Source organism: Gallus gallus, chromosome 1 (genome assembly GCF_016699485.2).
Source record: "Gallus gallus isolate bGalGal1 chromosome 1, bGalGal1.mat.broiler.GRCg7b, whole genome shotgun sequence".
Taxonomy (NCBI): Eukaryota; Metazoa; Chordata; class Aves; order Galliformes; family Phasianidae; genus Gallus; species Gallus gallus.
In genome coordinates this window covers 114110214-114127418 of record NC_052532.1, presented here as the reverse complement: position 1 = coordinate 114127418, position 17205 = coordinate 114110214, and the positions used below count along the sequence as shown (strand labels likewise).

The window sequence follows — 17205 nt, the reverse complement described above, 5'->3', positions numbered from 1 at the left end:
TCCTGGCTCTCCCGATCCCTTTAGCGTCTTTCCAAGGGATGCAAAGTCCCTTTCTGATGTTCTGCCATTTCCTCATGGCATCCTCCCATGACCCTACTTGAATGACAGCAAGTGGATGGTGGTCTTGTTTGATCACATGTGGTGGAGTCTCTTTAATGTCTCTGACACGTGCCCCCACAAGGCAGCAAAGCTCTCTGGAGAGGTTGTCTGGGCAGCAAATGGGGGCTGCAGTGCCTCCTTGTATGGAGTCCCCAGTCACTAAGCTACTGCTGAGCAATGGCACCTGGCAGCTGCTGCCTGGCAGGGGCTCTCCCTCACCCCATCACCTGAGGTGATTCCCTGATCCAGCACAGAACACGTCCACCCCAGAGCTGAGTGCGTCACAAAAACGTGCTGTGTTCTGGGGCCTGCAAGGTTGCCCTGCATGCTGGCTGGTCCCTAGCCCAGGGCACGTCATTCTCTGTGACGTGACACTCCTCGCTGTGATGTCACAGTGACTGCCTCTTCCACCCCTGTGGCAGCGGTGGGAGCGGTGGCTCAGTCTCTTGCGAGAGGCGCAGGAAGAGGACCCAGAGAGAGCATTGTGTCTACCTGGAGATTTCCTGCTGTGATGGAGCGGCTGAGAGCCCTTCGAGGTGAGGTCCCTCCACCTCTCTGGACACCGTGACGCTGCCCGAGCGCATGTGTGCCACCAATGCCTGTTTAGGGCACGCCATCAGCACAGTCCTTGCTCTGCTGAGTGCAGCCACCCACCGTGGTTGCCCCAGTATCCCAGCAAGGGGAAGGCTCTCTCCCCTCTCCGTGCCGACCACACATGTGCCGGCACAGCCCACCCCACGCTGTGGGGCTGGGTTTCTCCCCGAGCTGGCCGGATGCTCGGCCCTGGCTCCAAGCAACACCAGTGGCAGCTGCTCTGCTCTTTCCTTGCAGGTCTCTTTGCCTGTGTGGGCTGCGTGCCCAGAGGTACACGTCGCAGGGCCAGAGGCAGGGTGGCAAGCCCTGTCCCCGCCTGTGCCGTGACTTTGCTGCTGCAGCGCCTGCAAGACAAGGAGGTGAGATGGGGACATCCAACCATCAGTCCTTGCCCTGCCCCAGTGCCACGGCCCTGTGGGTGCCAGGCCCTGGCAGCACATCGGCATAGCGATGGGTGGCAGCGGGCGGCTCCCCGGGAAGAAGGGCAAAGCAAAACGTGACTGATCCCTGTCCCCAGGGTGACCGAGCGCAGGCGTATTGCGAGCTGGAGCACGTCCTGCGGGAAGGTGACAGTCGCCCGCCGTGCGGAGTGGTGAACCGGCTGCTGGCTGAGGTGTCCCAGGACCTGACGGCAGCCCAGGTGAGGGGTCACTCCCAAAGGCGGCAAAGGGAGCCGCCTGCCCGCGCTGGTGTTCTGCTGGCGGACAGCAGGGGCTTAGCCCTTCCAAGGGAAGGCCTCAGGCAGTCTCCTGTGCCGCGTGTCACCGGTCACTCTTTTTCAGGGCGTGCCAGACAGTGTGAGGATGGCTGCCAGCGATGTCCTGGTGGCTCTGGCCCGGACACACTTCAGCTTGGTGATGGCCGAGCTCCAGGGCCACCTGAAGGCCGTGGGGGAGATGTCCAAGGAGTTTGTGCTCCTCACCCTGAGCAAACTGTTCACCAGCTACGGTAGAGTGCCCTCAGCCTCCTGAAGGGGTCTCTCCCCTCTGCGCGTGATCTGCGTTGAGCTGGGGGATGCAGGGCTGCAGCCCCTCCTCCCTCGCTGCCGGGGCTCTGACCATGGCCCTCTCCTTCCCCTCTGCAGCTCCACAGTGCATCTCCTTCGTGTGGCTGACGCTGGCCGGCCTGCGCAGTGTGGTGGGCTGGGTGAGAGGCGGCCGGATCCTGCGCATTGCTTGTGCTGGTGAGTGCCGGCCCCAGAGCAGGGGGGCTCGGGACAGCCCTTGCACCTCGCCCTGCTGCAGGCTCTCACAGGCTCCCTCTTCTCTCAGTCTCTCATCTTTTTCTTTTTTTCTTTTTAATTAATTATTCGGGGTTTTTTTTTGTTTTGTTTTGTTTTGTTTTGTTTTGTTTTGTTTTGTTTTTCTTCAGTTGTGAAACAATGGCTGGAAGGAGTCAAGGTTCACTTGTGCTCTGGAAAGCAATGCCCCTGGCCTGCCATGGAAATCCAGCAGATCTACCAGAATCTTTCCCAGCTCTTCTGCACTGTGCTGAGGAACTGGCAGGACTGCAAGGAGGAAAAGGTGAGCAGTGCTGTGTTCCCAGCCCGGGATGGCAGCGGGGACATCCGTGTCGGCAGCTCTGCCTGTGCCCAGCGGGCTGAGAGCAGAAGGGTGATGAGAAGGAGCGGGCTGGCTCTGCAAAGGGCCCCAAACTGGCTTTGTGCTTGGGGCTGGATCTCCCTGCCAGGAAGCAGCCCCATGTCACAACCTTGCGGCAGGAATAGCTGGGGAGGAAGGTGTGGGGAAAAGCTCCCTGCCCTCCAGAGAGAGCCCGTCTCCTACTGGGCACGGGGGTATGGGAAAGGGGAAGGGAAAGAGAAAGCCCTCCTGTAGGAAGGGCAGACGTTCAGTCTGTGATGCTGGGCCTCTGCCATCCCTCTCCAGGACAAACAGGCTGTCCTCGGGGCTGTGGCTGCCATGATGGCTGTCCTCCTTCAAGAAGAGCTGTGCCGAGAGCACGTTTGGGAGCAGCTTCTCTGGCTCGTGCACCCGTATCAGGAGGTCCAAGACACCTGCAGGGTGACCAAGGTGAGACGTTTTGCAGGGCTCAGTGTGGATGTGGGGCTTGTGCAAGTGCCACGAGGGGTCAGCGGGATGCAGGGAGGAGGCCAGGAGCCCTTGGAGAAAGACGGAATAGGTGTCCAAGGGAGGTCTGAGGCTTCCTGAGCTCTTCCGTCAAGGAAGGAACAACCCGGACAGGAGCCAGAAGGGAGCCAGGAGTCACCGCGGCCCACCTCCTGGGGCTGGGAGGCTTCACCAGCACCACCGCTGTGGGGCTCTGGTGCCTGAGGAGCTCTGTGCTAACAACCAGGGGGACCACGTCCAGTTGCATCTGATGGGGGAGAAGAGGGCTGCTGGGTGGGAAATGCCTGCAACCGATGCCCAAACAGGGCTCGGTTGAGAGCAGAGGGACTCTCTTGCTGCTGCTGGGAGGCGCGGACAAACCAGAACGCCTGTGCAGGAGCTCTCCCAGCGGACAAACCAGTGGGAATCGGTTTCTCTGCTCCCAAGTGGCTAGACGTGGCTTCAGCCCTTCCTTCCTCTCCTGGTCTCTTGCAGAGCCTCAGTGTCTTCCTGGAGGCCTTAGAGGGAGTTCCATCTGTCATCCCTAAGGACAAGTTTCTGGCCATCACCAGTGCCGTGTTCTACCAGGTAAGGGGAGCCTATCCTTGCGCCCAAAGCAGCTTCCCTCTTGCCTAAGTCTCAGGAGGACTGCAAAGCTCCGAGCCTCTGCCGGCTGCTCAGCCTTAGCTCCTGCATGCCCGTGGCTGCCCCAGATCCGTGTGTGTGCCCCCAGGGATGCTGTGGGTCAGGCTGTGTTTTGTCTGCATGTCCTCTCACTGGGAGTGCCAAGGGAGATGAGAGCTGGCAGCAAAGTTTCTTTTCCATCCTCAGTACTGATACAATTTTCTCCAATGGACCTTGTTCCCACAGCTCTCCGATGACACCAAGGAGCACAGCGAGGCAGACAGAGCAGAGCTGACCCACTGCATCCTGCTGCAGGGTAAGGAGAGGAGCCTTGACGATGCTTGGCGGTGCCCTGGCCAAAACCTCTCTCACAAACCTCCGGAATGGGTGCGAGTTTCTTGCTAACACAGTGCGGGATTTCCTCCCCGCAGCCCGGATCTGCCCAGAGGAAACGGTCCAGTTTCTGCAGTCACAGCTGGGCGCTGACAGGGAGGCTGGATGCGTGGCAGCCCTGGGTCTGCTCGCTGCTCTGGCTCGCTCTGATGGTCAGTACCACAGGTCGGGACTTCCAGGGATCCCTTTTGCCATCTGGGCTGTGCCTCCATGCATGCTTCTGCGCATCTCTTGCAGAGCCCACGATGACCGAGAAGCTGCCCCAGGTTGTGGAGGCTGTGCAGTGTCTGTGCAGCGACCCCAGGATCCAGGTGAGCTGATTTGGGAAAGGAAAGCGCTGTCGGGGTGGTGATGCTGCTGCCAACACAGGCAGGGCTGGGGTGCCCAGGGAGGTGCTGGGGCACTGTCCACATGGTTGCGATGGCTCCTGTGGGGAGAGCAGGCAGAGTGGAGCGGTCAGGTCCCTGTGCAGTGCATGGAAAGTGCACAGCCTGGTGCTAAGGCCTGGCCCTCACCTGAGGAGACAAGGCTTCTCCTCTGCTCTTGTTGTCTCTGCTCATGCCCAAAGGGCTGCCCCAGTGAGCACGTGGCTTCCCTTTGCCTTCCGAGCAGGAAAATCAAACCCACAATTGACTCCTGACAGGTGAGGAGGGCCATTCTGCACTTCATCAAGGATGTGCTCAGTGCTAACGCCCGGAGCTGCTCAGCCTGGGATGTGGTGGGGCACATCTTCAGGGAGTTCAGCCGCACCACGGCAAGAAGGGTAAGGACACCGGGCAGCATCTTCCTTTGGAAGACCCGTGCTGCTCAGAGGCTGGCACAGAAGCACTGGTGGGGCCACACCTGAGCCTCCTGAGAGGCTCCTGAGAACTCAGAGTAACCGGTGTTCCCACAACACTGTTGTGCAGGCAGCCGGAGACCTTTCTGCCCAGGAAGCCCAGGAAGAAGGAGCTCTCCAAGAGCTGTGTATGGACATCCTGGGGTCACTGGATGTCTCTGCGAGCGGGATGAGCAAAGTGAGTCACAATCTGACCTGCTGCCACTCCTTGCCTTCACACCACGTGTTCCTCATCCCATTCCAACACCCCCGGTCTCTCCTCCAGTGTGCTCTAAAACACACAAGACTCAGGGAAATTCACAGAGTCCTCTTCATCTCTGAGCGGAGGCAGGAAAGCTGACACGCTCAACCGCCTCGTTCCCTACAGCTCCTGTGGCCCCGGCTGCTGCTGTACGTGGTGCCAGCCCAGTACACCGGCATGCTGATCCCGGTCTCCCGCTGTGTCCAAGCGCTGGCTGAGAGAGGGGACCTGATGGTGCGGGAGATAGAAGACCTGGATCCCCATTTCCTCAGCTCCATGTTTCAAGGTAGGAGCAGAAACTCCCCCAGTGAGCTCTGTTGACCCGTGACAGCACCAAGAATGGACAGCGGAGGTGCACGTGGGGGAGCACAGCATGTCTCGGCATCTCACTCAGCACTTCCTTCTCCCCACAGGCCCACTGCTGACTCCCCAGACACTGCTGGCACGCCTGCTGGTGAGTAGATGCTCCAGAGGCCGGTGCCATGAGCCCCGAGGAGGAAGCAGCATGGCCGAGCACGCCAGCGCCTGCCTCACCCATGGGGATGCCATTCTCTTCCCGGGCTTGCAGCACCATGGGCAAAGTTGCTGGCTGCTCCTTGCCTGCCAGGGCAGAGCCAAGCTGCGCTTCCCTCCTGGGAGAAGCTGCTGCTCTTGCTGCAGAAGTGACCCTGCTTCTCCTTGCTCTCACTCAGGTGGTGGCAGGGAGCCCTTTTGCAGGCAGCGAACTCCAAGCCGCTGCCTTGCTCCTCATGCTGAGCCTCCACGGCAAAATCCACAGAGCTGTGGGGGCCATGTGGGCCACTGAGATCCCCCTGCTGCTGCAGTGCCTCAAAGGTAAAGTGCTGGTGGGGAGGGAGGGGAGGAGGCAGGGAAGGGGGGGAGTGAAAATGGAGCTCTGCAGCGTGGCAGAGGGGAAGCATTGCCTGCAGCCCAGCACTTGCTCTGCTGCTGTTCCCATTCCAGGGAGACAGCACTGAGGCCCGGGGAGCTTTCCCCCCTGGGGATCTGCCCATTCCAGGGCACAGATGGGCCCTCCACGTCTCCTCAGATAGCAGTCTTGGAGCAGTTCTGTGTTCCTGCAGGGACAGTGTTTGTGGGGAGGGACAGGTCATTGCGTAGGGTGTGCAGGTCCCAGTTTGGCAGTGCCGAGTGCCCAGGCAAACCAGGTTTGCAGCAGCTCTTCCTTTGTGGCTTGATCCCAAGCAAGGGTCTTTTGCTTCTTGTTGCTGTGCAGGGAAAGATGAGAGCTTCCCGGACTCTGCGGAGTGGGAGCAGCGCCTCCTAAAGGTACAGCATTGCCGGAAGGCACGGTGCGGAGAAGTGTCTGCCTGTCTCAAGGAGCCCCGCTCCCATACAGGACAGGAACAGCCTCTCAAATGCTGCTGTGGAGCGGCCGCATGCCTTTGTGGTGCTGCCTCTTCCTCTTTGTCCCAAGCCCAAGGGGGGTCCTAGGAGAAGAGCAGCAGGCGGCTATAAGGGAGGGACTGCTGGGGGGAGCTGGGAGAGGGACTGCTGTTCCAGTCACCTCTCCCCAGAAGACTGCGGCGATGTGGGAATGTGGGAAGAGGCAAAGGGCAAGGAAACATTGGCTTCTCCTCTTCTCCAACAGTTCCTGAGGGCGTCACTGGCTACCATGGAGGATGAGGCCTGGACCAAGGGCCTGAGCTGCGAGCTGAGCCGGTGGCTGAGCAGCTCTCCCAGCAGCTCTGGAGAAAAGGTGGGTTCCCCCCGGCTCTACCCAGCGGTGCAGCCGCAGGTGCCCAACTGGTGCAGGGGCTGCGGGTGGTGCTCTGCTCACACGGGCCGCTCACGCTGCTTCCCTGGCCCGTGCCCCCCAGAGGGCCTTTCCCTGCAAACTGCCTGGGGGTGGCTAAAGCTCGGCCCTGCACCTGCTCTCAGCGTCTCCCAGGGAGCGTGGGTCCTTCCCACCTGGCCCTCTCCCAGCAGGTCAGGCTGCTGCCACATCTCAGCTTCTTCCTTCCCTTCCCATCCCTTCTCTTCCCTTCCCATGCAGTCCTTCCTGTACAAGGCTCTGGGGACAGTGCTGGGAGCTTGTAAGGAAGTCCTCCACATCCAAGGGAAGCTCCTGCAACACCTGGAGGAAGCAAATGCAGAGGAGCCCTCTGAGGCCCAGGTGAGGTCTCTTCCCAGCCAGCTTCTGCCAGCATCCCCGCTCTGTCCCTTGGGCAGAGCGCTTCTCCTGGCCCTGCTCCGAGCCTTTCGATCTCCTCACTGCTGCTCTTTCCCTCAGGCGAGGACCAGCCCCACCACTGTGGCTGGCCATACCAGTAGGTTCAGGCCTGCGCCAACTGCCCCTTGTTCTTTTGTGCAGGGAATGATCTCTCTTCTCAGCCATGCTGCTGAGACCAACTTCCACACAGCCCTGGACACGCTCACCATGTTTGCGTCCAGGCTGTGCAGAGGCCAGAATGGGAGGATTTCCAGACGCAAGAAGGTGAAGCGTTACGCATTTCCATCTTGGCTTTCTGCTGCCTTATTTTCACTTGGGAGCCCAGGTGCATTGTGGGGCACCGGGGGCTGCTGAGCGAGTGTCTCAAGGCATTTCTTCCCACACAGATGGAGCTGGACAGCAGAAGAGCTCAGGCCACCCGCAGCGCCCTCATCCTTGCCCACGGCAGCTTGGCACTGCGTGCCTCCAAGGAACAGCTGCTGGCCCGCCTGGAGGGAGACATGGTGGGCAACATCCTGCTGCTCTACAGCTGCAGCTGCCGGGTGAGAGCTCGTAGCGTGCCAGGCTGTCTGAGCACCCAGCTGCAGCCCCTCCACGTGGGGGGATGCTGAGATGGGCCTTCTCTTTCCAAAGGTCCCTCGGGGACTGGTTTGTGCTCAGATGAAGATGCAAGCCCTTCCCTTAGCGTTGCCCCCACGTGTTCCCCTTGCAGCCCTTGGCCCTTCCCGCAGTTCAAAGAATGTTCTTCTCTCTTGGGCCTCAGGACCTGCAGAACACGCTTGCGCTGCTGCAGAGCATCACAGACTTCAGCTCTGCCTTCCAAGCAGTGGGTGACTCTGCCTGCTTTAACCCCTCCTTGAAGGGCAAGCTGCTGGAGATCCTGACGGTGAGTGCCCAGAGCCAGGGCTGTCTGTAGCGGAGTTTTGGGCTGTGCTACAAGGCTCAATTCCCCAGAGCCATACGGGTGTCCCTCAGCCACACGTCTCCGGCTGGTGGGGACCTTGTGTGCTGGCAGGCAGCGGCTGGGCAGCAGGCGAGGTCCACCAGCTGTGCAGCTGCTGCATCCTGCACTGCCTCCGTGGGAAATGCGCGAGTGATGGGGCTGGTGTGTGGCAGTTGTGTCTGCCTGTGGGTCTGGCGGAAGAACTCTCGCTCTGCCCCTTGCCCACTTTGACCGTGTCTCTCTGGGACTTGCAGGACTTGCTGAAGAAGTATTGCTTGGGCACCCCTGTCTCCCCAGTGCCCCTCAAGGTGGTTCTGGCCCTGGAGCAGTTGAGGTAAGGGTGGGAGCCTCTGGGGTTGCAAGGCAGGATGGTGGATCCCCTTCTGGGTAGCTCCCGAAGGCCTGGAGGGGGCAGAGGGTCGGGAGTCACTTCTACAGGAGAGATGGCTGGGCTGCTGTGCCCAGCGAAGCTGAGGTTCTGGGAGGGAGAAAGGCCCTGGTGCTCCTGTCCCCTGGCACGGGAGAGAAGGGAGACTCGGTGTCTCCTTCCCTTCAGAGCAGGAGGTGGTTCACTGATGCCGGGGAGGAGGTGGGTGATGCTGGAACTGAAGACAGTGCTCAGCAGCTCAGGCTGGGGATGTTGGCTTTGCAGCTGTTCCGTTAGAAGAAACTCTGATGTTGTCTGAACCAGCCTGGAGAGCACTGCTAAAGGCCCTGTCTGCTTTCTCTTCCTTTTTTTGTCCTTTTTTTGTTCAGCAAGCTGAAGCCATCTGTAGGAAGCAAAGACATGTGTGACATGCTGAGTCTGTGCTGCAAGACTATTGTGACACACCCTTCAGCGGAGATGATGCTGAAGATCAGGAAGTCACAGCAAGCAGCTCAGTACCTGCAGGTAACCTGCCGTGACTTTCACAGCCACCTCTTGGTTGGAGCCCTTCCTCGGCACACACAACCTATGCTCTGGCAGCAACCATGATGCCACAGCTCAATCCCCTCTTCTGCTTTCAGCTTCTGCAAACGTCACTGAAAGCTCTGGGCCGGCTCATGGTGGTCCTGCTCGAGACAGAGACCACCAGTGGCTTCTTCCAGAACATAGTCCATGTGAGTACATGTGGGTCAAGGGAGGAAGCAAGCATGGTGCCTGTCAATAGCGGAGACAGAGGTCTGGGGACTGAGAGGACAACGAGAGGGGACCTCTTGCTGACATGCCAGCTCACTGCAAGCTCAGAAATGGGCAGAGAAATGGGCCCTGCAGGGAGAAAGGCAGAAGCAGCCCCTGGCAGGCCACAGCCAAGGAAAAGCTCCTGGGTTAGGAGGCAGGAGTGTCTGCAGAGAGCAGGGGCAGCAGTGCCGGTGCTCAGCGAGGTGGGGGGCTGCGTGGAGCCACAGGGCAGGCCCTGAGGGAAAGTGCTGGGAAATGAGGGACTGGGAGAGGGCTGGCATGAAGGGAAAGAAAAGATGTCCGCAGTGATACAGATGCTCTGTCCCACGTCCTGCAGAGATCAATGACGTCAGGCAACATGTGGGAGCGCAAGAGGGCCCTGCAGACCTGCTCCCAGCTGCTGGCTGTTTGTGAAGAGCGTGGAGTGAGTAAAGAGCCCCACCACATGCCCCTGCTCCCTCCCCAGTGCCCCTGAGCTGGCAGGCGAGCTCCACTCAGCTGTGCATGCTGTGACACCCACCCCGTGGGGAAGGCACAGGCGGGAGAAGCTAGGGAGAGCTGGGGCTGCCTACAGCTTTTTTCCTGCCTCTCATCCCTGCAGAGAGGAGACGCCTGCAAGCACTTTGGCTCCTTGGTGGGATTGCTGGTGCCTCTGATGTGTGACCCCATGCCCACCTCCCGCCAGTTGGCTGTCACCTGTCTGAGCTCCCTTCTCCAAATCCAAGGTGAGTAGAGCAGGCGTGAGCCAGCCCTCTGCTCTCCTCCGCAGCACTACCAGAACCCCACGGGCTGGGCCCAGTTTACAGGAGGGAGAGGCACCGTGCGCAGCTCTCTTCTCCTCTCCACCCTGTCCTCTGTCTCTCCCCTGTGGAAAGCGGTTCCGTTTCCAGAAGCATGACTTCCCTTTTCTCCCTGTGCTCTTTCCAGCCAAGGCGACCAACAGAGTCATCCAGACAGGAGACATCGGGAGCCTGTGTGAGGGGCTGAATGACCGCAGCACCGTCTGTCAGCTCCAGACCGCTTCCAAAATCGCGCGGGTAAGTGGACCCAAAAAGGGGTGGTGCGATCTCAGTGCGTAGGCTTTTGCACGTCCCTCTGCTCCCCTCAGCCTCTCACACCGTTTCCAGAATGAGCTGTCACCCTGAGATCACTTTTCTCAGCAAGTAGCAGGAGGCACTGAGCTACGTCTGACCTTAAGGCACCCCACGCAAGGAGCTGATTCTATGACACGTGTGTGTGTGACTGTGTGTGCGCGCGTGTGACTGTGGCTGCTGGGAGGTAGGCTTTGCATGTAAGCAAACAGCATGGGTGGAGAAGCTGAGAGAAGGCTCAACCACCTTATGTATAAACAGCACAGTAAGGACAGCAGGAGCGTTGTGATTGCCACCTGAATGACTGGCAAGCTGCTGAACTAAGAATGCCCTCAAGACTGCTTTATGTTTGGAAGAGCTGCTGCAGAGCAGTGATGGGATCTCTCCTGCTTCTCATTTCTCTGCAGATTGTATGCAGAAGCTTCTCCCTGGAACACACCATAGATTTCATGATGGCCATCAAGGACACCTTCCGGAAGGCCAAAGGAATGCGTGTGCGTGCTGCTGGGAAGTGGATGATCACCTTTCTGCAGATGCATGGAAAGGACATCTGTCGGGATGTAAGAGACTTTCTTCCACGAGCCTTGGACTTTTGTTGGCTGTTGCACTACACCTTGTGCCGTTTGCCTCTTGTGCTAAAGAAGCACAGCCTGAGCGCAGAGCCAGGGCTTGGACAGGGTGACCGGTGTGAAATGTAGGCTTAGGCCTTGGCGGCATGTCAAGGGAGCAGGCACCGTTCATGTGCTGAATGTCCATGATTAGGTCCTGCAGAGTCAAGGATGCAGCAAGTCATTCTTTCTCCCCTTCTTCTTTCAGCTTGATCTTTCACCGATCATCTACATCCTGCGCAGCTGCATGTCGTCCCTGCAGCACAGCACGAACACGCCATTCCTGTGCCAGGCGGTGGCCATCCTCACCCGCTGTCACACAGACATCACAATTGACAGCTTCTTCCACAGGCGTTGAGCCCACAGACAGGTACTGGCACTCCTGCCTTTGCTATTGTTGCGGTCCCAGTTGTAGCTTGCCTCTGCCAGAGGGTTCCTGGGAGGACGCAGCTTTTCTTTTTTCCTCTCAAAGTCTGTTTGAGTTGAAAATTACTCAGTCGTGACTTGAGACTCTCCTTTTTCTAGCGAGACATGGAGGAGAGTAAGACAGTTTTCTCTTCAATGGTGCAGCAGGGAGAAGACAAGACAAGACAAGACAAGACAAGAAAAGACAAGAAAAGAAAGGAAAAAAGAGGAGAAGCGAAGAAGAGAAGAGAAGAGAAGAGAAGAGAAGAGAAGAGAAGAGAAGAGAAGAGAAGAGAAGAGAAGAGAAGAGAAGAGAAGAGAAGAGAAGAGAAGAGAAGAGAAGAGAAGAGAAGAGAAGAGAAGAGAAGAGAAGAGAAGAGAAGAGAAGAGAAGAGAAGAGAAGAGAAGAGAAGAGAAGAGAAGAGAGAGGGGAAGGGAAAGAAGAGAAGAGAGGGAAAAGAGAAGAAAAGGAAGGGAAGGGAAGGGAAGGGAAGGGAAGGGAAGGGAAGGGAAGGGAAGGGAAGGGAAGGGAAGGGAAGGGAAGGGAAGGGAAGGGAAGGGAAGGGAGGAGAGGAGAGGAGAGGAGAGGAGAGGAGAGGAGAGGAGAGGAGAGGAGAGGAGAGGAGAGGAGAGGAGAGGAGAGGAGAGGAGAGGAGAGGAGAGGAGAGGAGAGGAGAGGAGAGGAGAGGAGAGGAGAGGAGAGGAGGAGAGAGGAGAGGAGAGGAGAGTAGAGCAGGGGAGAGCAGGGGAGAGCAGGGGAAGAAGAGAAGGAGAGGGAGAGGGAGAGGGAGAGCGAGAGGGAGAGGGAGAGGGAGAGGGAGAGGGAGAGGGAGAGGGAGAGGGAGAGGGAGAGGGAGAGGGAGAAAAGAGAAGAGAAGAAGAAAAGAGAAAAGAGAAGGACAGATGAGCTAAAAAAAAAAAATGTATTCTTTATCTTGAGAAAATAAATGCTAGAATCCTGGCCTAAGAAGTGAAAAGAGTATATATATATATTTTAAGTCTTCATTGTAATAGCTGCTGTCTCTTCTCCATACCAGTCACAGAATCACAGAATCACCAAATGTCAGGGTTGGAAGGAACCTTGAAAGATCATGTAGTCCAATCCTCCCGCTTTAGCCGGAATGCCTTGATTAGGTCACTCAGGAATGTGTCCAGGCAGGTTTTGAATGTCTCCAGAGAAGGAGACCCCACAACCTCTCTGGGCAGCCCGTTGCAGTGTTCTGTTACCCTCACCAGGAAGAAGTGTCTTCTCATATTTTTGTGGAACCTCCTATGTTCCAGCTTGCAGCCATTACCCCTTGTCCTATCACTGGATGTGACTGAGAAGAGCCTGGCTCCATCCTTCTGATGCACACCCTTTGCATATTTATAAATGTTAATGAGGCCACCTCTCGGTCTCCTCCAAGCTAAAGAGACCCAGCTCCGTCAGCCTTTCCTGGTAAGGGAGATGCTCCAGTCCCTTCATCATCTTTGTGGCTCTGCGCTGGATTCTCTCAAGCAGTTCCCTGTCCTTGAATGGAGGGGCCCAGAACTGGACGTAATACTGCAGATGCGGTCTCACCAGGGCAGAGTAGAGGGGGAGGAGAACCCTTTTCGGCCTACTAACCACACCCCTTCTAATACACCCCAGGATGCCATTGGCCTTCTTGCAGTGCTGGCTCATGGTCACCCTGCTGTCCACCAGAACCCCCAGGTCCCTTTCCCCATCGCTGCTCTCCAACAGGTCAGTCCCCAGCCTATACTGGTACCTGGTGTTGTTCTTGCCCAGATACAAGTCTCTACGCTTGCCCTTGCTGTATTTCATTTGATTTCTCCCTGCCCAACTCTCCAGCCTATCTAGGTCTTGCTGGGTGGCAGCACAGCCTTCTAGCGTGTCAGCCACTTCTCCCAGTTTTGTGCCATCAGCAAGCTTGCTAACAGTGCACTCTACTCCCTCATCCAAATCACTGATGAATATATTGAATAGTACTGGTCCCGGTACCAACCCTTGAGGAACTACAAGTCTCCAGCTAGACTCACTCTGTCCCACTGACCACAACTCTCTGGCTTCTTTCCTTCAGCTGGTTCACAGGCCACCTCACTGCTCAATCATCCAGACCACACTTCCTCAGTTTAGCTGCGAGGATGCTGTGGGAGACGGTGTCAAATGCTCTACTAAAATCAAGATAGACCACATCCACAGCTTTACCATCATCTACCCACCTGGTTACCTCTTCATAAAAAGCTATCAAGTTGGTCAAGCATGACTTCCCCTTGGTGAAGCCATGTTGACTGCCCCTAATGACCCTCTTATCCGTGATGTGCCTAGAGGCAGTGCCAAGGATAAGTTTTTCCATCACCTTTCCAGGGATGGAGGGGAGGCTGATCAGTCTATAGTGTCTTGCTCCCCACAGCTTACCAAAGATAACGGAGAGTGGCCTAGCAATGACTTCTGCCAGCTCCCTCAGCACCCACAGGTGCATCACATCAGGACCACGGATGTCTAGGTTGCTTAATTGCTCCTTAACCCAGTCCTCAACAACTGAGGCAAACTCCTCCTTGATCCTGACTTCCTCTGGGGCCTCAGGGGTACAGGGCTCCTCAGGACAGCCTCCAGCAGTATAGACAGAGACAGAGAAGGCACTCAGTAACACTGTCTTCTCTGTATCTTCTGTCAGTAGGGCAGTCGTGCGTGCGTGTGTGTGCGTGTCTGCACGCATGCACACGTGCACACCTGTTTGTGTGAGTGCGTGCGCCCAGTGGCAGCAAGGCTCAGACTTGCTCCCAGCTGCCCAGGGCCATGCAGCCCCTTAATGCCAACATCTCTGCCATCCAGATACAGGCTGCCAGACTTTTGGAAAGAAATCCTGCTTTAACTCACTTTGAAAATGGTTCCACAGAGTCAAGCTGTAATCCCTCTTGAAACCTCTTCACATTCTCAGCCACAAAACTGTCCCCACCATGAGCTATGCCTTTTCACCAGTGATGAAGTAGAGCCTGCATACCGTGCTTGTAACAATCTGCAGCAGCGGAGGTGACCTACTGTTGCTATTGCCACTGCCCACCACCTCACCGTGCTCACATCCACTGCTTGGTCTTCTTCAACGCTCCGTGTGCGTCGATGAATGTCAGTGGGTGACATTTTTTTCCACGTGGAGGAGTTCAGTGACACACCTCTGCTTCACGTGCACTTCCACGTCAGACCCATTGTGTCAGACTGCCCCTCTGCTGCCATCTGTCGCACGGCAATAACGTCATGGAATACCGGTGGGAAGGTTTGGCCCCTACTGCCACACCACCAGCATCCGCCTCTGACGTCATGGGCCAACACCATACAATGAGAGGCATTACTTTCAGAGCAGCCCTCAGAAAATGCATCAGATAACATAATAAGTAACAAAACTTATTTTATTTTTTTTTAATTTCTTTACTGTTTAATAAAGAGAACAGGCTTTAGATTGCAGCTCTACATGTTCCATTTGAAAATCACCCAGTAATTTATGTATCAGCCAGTATTTATGTCATCGGAAAATGGAGCTGCAAAGAAACAAAGAAGTGGATGAAGTTTTGGCAGTCTTGAAACTTATTCTCTAATTCCTGTAGCAAAACAGAAAGCACAGCTGCGTATTTTTTGCGCTAGGGGCTGACCTGCAGGAGAGGAGCTCTGCAGAGAAGGACCTGGGTGTCCCGATGGACAGCAGGCTGGCCGTGAGCCTGCAGTGTGCCCTTGCGGCCAAGAAGGCCAATGGTATCCCGGGGCATGTCAAAAAGAGCGCGGCCAGCAACTTGAGGGGGGTGATCCAGGACACTTTTCTGCTCAGCCTCCTGTAGGGAATTGCTTTGAGCAGGGCGGTTGGTCTCAACGATCTCCAGAGATTCCTTCACACTTTCTAAGTTTCAAAACGAGAATGGTGTGAAATATGGTGTCAAATGCCTTGCTGAAGTCAAGGCACACAACATCCACTGCTCTCCCCCCGCCTACCCAGCCAGTGATGACATCAGAGAAGGCTGTCGGGTTGGTTAAGCATGACTTCCCCTTGGTAGATCCACGTTGACTGCGCCCGATAGCCTTCTTCTCTTCCAATTGCTTGGAGAGGGTATCCAGAACAGCGGATAAAAGTATGCCCACTGATCTCAGGATCTCGTCCAATCACTGTGGGGGATGGGAGAAAGCCAGGAAGCTTTGCAGCAAGCAGGCCCTGGGGGGTTCTTCCAAAGAGGTTTCTTCCTCCCGGGGAATTCCTCCATGTCACGGAGTTATCTAGATCCATCCGTGTCTGTGACAGGGAAACAGCAGGCCCGCCGGCCCACCGGCTCAAAAAGGGAAAGGGAGTGTGTAGGGAGATGGGAGCTGGGCCCAAAGACAGAACAGTGGCAACCATCTAAGGAATACAGTTATTTTCATATCACGTTAATTTTACTAAATATGAGATCAGAATGCAAGATAACACAATATAGTACAATATAATTGGAATTGAGACTAATAAATCAAATAAAATGAGAGAGAGTCCAAAGCCAAAGGCCTTGCTCGGAATTGAAGGTGAAACAGCTGGGGAGCACAACCACACACTGCCAGGCAGTGAGAGCAAGAGAGCAAGTCCTGTGACCTGGGGGTCTTATCTTCCCCTCTGAACGCAAAGTCCTCTGGGGTATGTAGTTCTTGCTCTCTTCTGAGAACCAGGTATCCGGAAAGTTGTCAGTCCACAGAACCCTTGTCAGTCCCATTAACTCTTTAATTCCCCATGCTTTTCATGATGCTACGATGTGGAATAGTGATAACAAAAATCATAAAACCATGACGCTCTGTCAAAGATTTCTTTTCTTTGGCAGTTCTTCTCCCCAGTCCTTTGTTTAGTGAGGGCCTCTTATCCCCACTTTCTCAGTTTTTTGTCTTCTTCTTCTTTTCTCTCTGTTAGCATGGCACACCTGCCCCAACACATAAGCCAGCAGGGAGTGGTGCCTGCGCTGCCACGCGCAAGCATTATCACCTTTTGCAGTGGTCAGCTCTTTCAAGCCACACCCCCTGAACAAGACTGCTGGTCCTTCTGCTTATCTTTACAGTCATAAGCAGAAGTATTGTGGCGCGGTGACGCCCACCACTTGCCCCCCCCTAGATAATTCACGGTTGTCAGTTAGAGTCTTATCACAAGAAAGGCCTCACAAAGCAAACTTTGAGCCAAAAAAAAACTCCAGCTTTGTCTTTCACAACTGATCTTAAGCTCGGAAGAAGTGGAGTTAAAGGGCCAATGAGCTCTCATGGGCCCCCTTACCTTCTAACACACTAGCCCGTGGGATACCTCCAAGTAGGCTCTCCTGAAGTCCAGGGTAGCACTCCTACTTATTGCTTTGATTCTTCCACACAAGATCTTGAACGCTACTACCTCATGATTGCTGCATCCCAACCTGCCCCCAGCCTTCTCATCCCTTACCAGCCCTTCCTCGATGCTAAAAACAAGGTCAAGTAGCACATCCCTCCACATCAGATCCCCCACCACCTTGCGTCAGAAAGTAATCACCAATACACTGCAGGAACTGCCTGGACCTTGTGTGCCTGGCTTTGTTACTTTGCCAACAAATATCAGGATGGTTGAAGTCCCCCATAAGAACGAGTGCCGGGGGTGGCAAGGCTACTTCCAGCTGTTTGTAAAAGGCCTCATCCACTTCCTCCTCCTGATCAGGTGGCCTGTAGCACACACCCACAACAGTGTCACCTATGTTAGCCCGCCCCTTAATTCTTACCCACAAGCTATCCACTTGTTCATCAGGCGCCCCCCCCCCCCCCCCCCCCCCAGTGGAGCTCAATGCATTCTAGCAGTTTCTCACATAAAGAGCAAGTCCCCCACCTCACCTTGCCTTGCCACCCACAACAGCATGCCACTTGTGTGAGCTGTCCCACCATGTCTCTGGGATTGCAATGAGATCACATCCTTGTAAGCACGCACGGATCTCTAGTTCTTTTTGTTTATTCCCC

The 17205-nt window shown here is 56.0% G+C and overlaps 1 protein-coding gene across 2 annotated transcripts; it reads left to right on the top strand.

The window, feature by feature from the left end:
- The first annotated feature begins 129 nt into the window (after positions 1–129).
- LOC121107829 (maestro heat-like repeat-containing protein family member 2B) lies at positions 130–11633 on the top strand. 2 transcript variants are annotated; one of them, XM_040654050.1, is made up of 31 exons: positions 130–635; positions 931–1052; positions 1211–1333; positions 1476–1641; positions 1778–1876; positions 2065–2216; positions 2580–2723; positions 3255–3347; positions 3630–3699; positions 3815–3928; positions 4014–4087; positions 4420–4539; positions 4685–4792; positions 4982–5141; positions 5269–5309; positions 5548–5689; positions 6090–6142; positions 6465–6572; positions 6870–6989; positions 7188–7310; positions 7433–7588; positions 7810–7932; positions 8244–8323; positions 8746–8881; positions 8998–9090; positions 9489–9575; positions 9753–9876; positions 10079–10188; positions 10650–10802; positions 11059–11220; positions 11376–11633. In XM_040654050.1, the coding sequence occupies exons 1-30, from the start codon at positions 611–613 to the stop codon at positions 11206–11208; spliced, it is 3369 nt and encodes a 1122-aa protein (XP_040509984.1). In that variant the 5' UTR covers positions 130–610; the 3' UTR covers positions 11209–11220; positions 11376–11633. The 2 variants fall into 2 exon arrangements, with proteins under 2 accessions (XP_040509984.1, XP_040509980.1); XM_040654046.1 differs by having other exon boundaries at positions 11421–11477.
- The last annotated feature ends 5572 nt before the right edge of the window (positions 11634–17205 follow it).